The 2,994-nt window shown below is 35.5% G+C and overlaps 1 protein-coding gene across 1 annotated transcript; it reads left to right on the forward strand.

Moving 5' to 3' along the window:
• Positions 1-410: 410 nt before the first annotated feature.
• On the forward strand, positions 411-2,745 carry si:dkeyp-73b11.8 (BPTI/Kunitz domain-containing protein). Its single transcript, XM_024282344.2, has 6 exons — positions 411-549; positions 1,308-1,499; positions 1,944-2,120; positions 2,232-2,276; positions 2,443-2,521; positions 2,609-2,745. The coding sequence occupies exons 1-6, from the start codon at positions 468-470 to the stop codon at positions 2,697-2,699; spliced, it is 666 nt and encodes a 221-aa protein (XP_024138112.1). The 5' UTR covers positions 411-467; the 3' UTR covers positions 2,700-2,745.
• The last annotated feature ends 249 nt before the right edge of the window (positions 2,746-2,994 follow it).

A 2,994-nucleotide genomic window follows, 5' to 3' on the forward strand; every position in this document is an offset into this window, starting at 1 on the left:
TTATTTTAAGACTTTAAAGGGAAAATTTCCTCTCTTAGAATATAAAATGTCCTCATAAGTTGTTGATTTTGAATAAACAACAAAACTTGTGTAACAGTGCTCCTATAGACAAGACCAACATGCATAAAGACCTTTGTTGTGATGCACAATGCCACACTTGTAGTGCTGTATTTCAGTGTTAGCATAAACTGCTGTTCTGAGTGGTAGCAGGTGGAGGTGAACTTGCTGTGCAGCTACTGGATTTTTTGCACAAAAATATTCTTGAGCTAAAAATGATTTTTGGCATGCACAGCTCAAAAAAGATCCAAAAATGTGACACATCTGGATGTCTGAACAAAGAAAGAAAATGTTTTCTGCTGAAGTGTGAGGCTATCACGGTTTAGAGGAGCGTCAGTCTAAAGGTCAGCAGGAAGTACCCACTCCTGCTCAAGATAACGGCGTCCATTCACTCGGGGATGTGAAGCCGGATGACGAGCAGCAAGATGAAGAACCTTCTGCTTTTAGGAATTTTTTTGTCAGTATTTCAAATCAGCCTCTCTAACATTCCAGGTATGCAAAAAAATTTTTTAAATGTTCTTGGTGTTAAATCAGATTCAATCAAAGCTCAGATTAAATTGAGGAAGTTTCTTTTTTTGAAATTGAGCGCAAACTCTCAACTTATTGAAAGTCTTTAAGAAGTTTGTGGTTTTTCATTTGTTGTTTTCAGTTAATTTTATGAAAGTTGTGATAACTCAGAATCATGTGTCTTTTATTGGGGATGAACACATTTGTGTGAATCAGTGCTACGTTCATTTCTCAAGTAATTTCAGTTTTTTAATTAAAAAAAAAATCTTTGACTTTAGGTACATATTATGACCCTTAAATAGTGTTTGTTACACTTTTAAAGAACTTCTGCTTGAAATTGTTCTAATTTAGAGGGGGAAAAGCTGCTTTTCTTTAAATGAAATGATGAAATGAAATGAAATTTGCATTCATATCAGGATAAAATTTGTAATTGTGGGAAGAGTCAGAGTGTGAGAGGTTTGTTTAAAAAAAGAGTGCTTCATTTCTGTGAAATCTATCAAGGTCGGACAACTGAAAACTATGTGGTACTTTTATTGCCCTCATAAAAAAGGGTGGCGGTTGGTCAAACATTAGTCATACATCGGATCATGTTTTTTTCACATTTTTTTTAAATATTCTGTTTAATATTCTGTATTCTGTGATGATAATCTCAAATTTTGCAGCATTTTTTTATTCAAAAGTAAAAGGTATAATTCCCAATTTTCCAATGTTAATAACCTTATTTCTTTTTCATTTCTCATTAGAATTCTGCAAAGAACCTCCTGATATGGGACGTGGCACCACTTTTGCCTTCTCTGTCTATTATGATCCCCAAATCGACAAGTGCAACCCTTTCTTTTACCAAGGCGAAGGAGGAAATGCCAACCGCTTTTCAAGTGAAAGAGATTGCCTGAGAAACTGTTCACCCAATGCAGAAAGTTTCTATCCCCGGGAAGGTAAATGTTACACTTGTTTTTCATTTTTTTTTTAAAAGTACATCTGGAGCAGAGTGAATTAACTAGATTAGCCAAGACCGAACACAAGGCCTTCTTTCAGGCTGTTGGTGGACTCTGGAGCCTGATTTGCTGATAAGATTTATGGTCTGTTAGACTGAGAATAGATAAAAACCTTCTTGAAACACTTAATTGCAAAAACTAAACACATGCATTTTTATTATTATTAGTCACTGGTGAGCTATGTTTAATTTTTGGTCAGAAACCTATAATTAATTTTTGCTTTTCATTAACTTTTAGTTGCCTTTTGAGAGCCACCTCGCTGCTATTAGCTGAAAGCAGTGTGCCACCTAGTGGTCAAACAGTGGAACTGTAAAGTGTCAACAATCAGCACAGTTATGACAATGAGATCATGCTAATAAATGTGAATCCTCTCTCATTTCACAGCATCTAAATCCTGCCATTTAAAAAAGGAAAGCGGGGGATGCACCGGCACGTTTTTGAGATACTACTATGACTCAGTCCACGACAAGTGTAAAAAATTCATTTGGACCGGATGTCTTGGAAACGGGAACAGATTCTTTGACCAGAAAAGCTGCAATGCCACCTGTGCTGGTATCCATGGTGAGTTCACGTTTCCAGATGTTTAATCAAAACGAGGCCAATTTATACTATAACAGAATTAAAAGTATTGATGGGGGGGATATGTACTGACACTATGATTTTTGTTCACAGATGATGGAGATGAAATGGAGGAAGATGAGCCAGACACCCCTATTGGTTAGTAAGCTATTCAATTGATCATTTGCAAAACACTTTTCAATGTTTCCTTTACACAACTTGTCATCCCTGCTTTAACATTTTACATTTGTCAGTTTCCAACCAAGTATTTTTAAAAAGTGTCCTTTGTGTACATTAAACCCTCATGTGGTATTCTGTTCAACAGCGATCATCTGTGGAGTCCTCCTCGCTCTAATCGTCATTGCCGTCATTGGAACAGTGACATTCCTGGTAGTTAAATCAAAGTAAGGTCTTTTGCTTTTTTAGACAACTTAAATTCAAGCGTGACTTTTAATAATGCTTCTCTTTTGCTATTTTTTTTGTTTCTCCAGGAAAAAAAAGGGGAAAAAGAAGGACAAAGCGAAAACTAACGCCCCCCAGTCTGAAACGCCTCTTCAGGAGGGAGCGATCGAAATGACATAAAGTTGTTTTTACCAGTTTAGGAACTAGTTTTGCTCGTCTTGACTGAGAAAAGAAGGACTAAGGATAGATTTTTTTAACTGATGGATGTAAAAGTTTTACAGTTTTGCATTTTCTTTCATTTTCTTATGATGTGCAAATACATTTTTCAATTTCTATTGATTTTTCTCCCACTCTAGATCCACTAATCCTCTTTAGCTCTCTTCTGTAGTTCTCTTCTCTTTTAGCATAGACTTTATAATCAAAGTAGCTTATAGAACTGCATCAAATGTTAAGTTTTTTTTTTTTTTTTTTTTTT

This window comes from Oryzias melastigma, linkage group LG6 (genome assembly GCF_002922805.2).
Source record: "Oryzias melastigma strain HK-1 linkage group LG6, ASM292280v2, whole genome shotgun sequence".
Classification (NCBI taxonomy): Eukaryota; Metazoa; Chordata; class Actinopteri; order Beloniformes; family Adrianichthyidae; genus Oryzias; species Oryzias melastigma.

Coding starts and splice junctions, on each gene's coding strand:
- si:dkeyp-73b11.8 (XM_024282344.2), top strand. CDS start 468: ATGACGAGCAGCAAGATGAAGAACCTTCTGCTTTTAGGAATTTTTTTG. Junction 2,121..2,231: donor CACCTGTGCTGGTATCCATG/GTGAGTTCACGT, acceptor TTTTGTTCACAG/ATGATGGAGATGAAATGGAG. Junction 2,522..2,608: donor TTCCTGGTAGTTAAATCAAA/GTAAGGTCTTTT, acceptor TTGTTTCTCCAG/GAAAAAAAAGGGGAAAAAGA.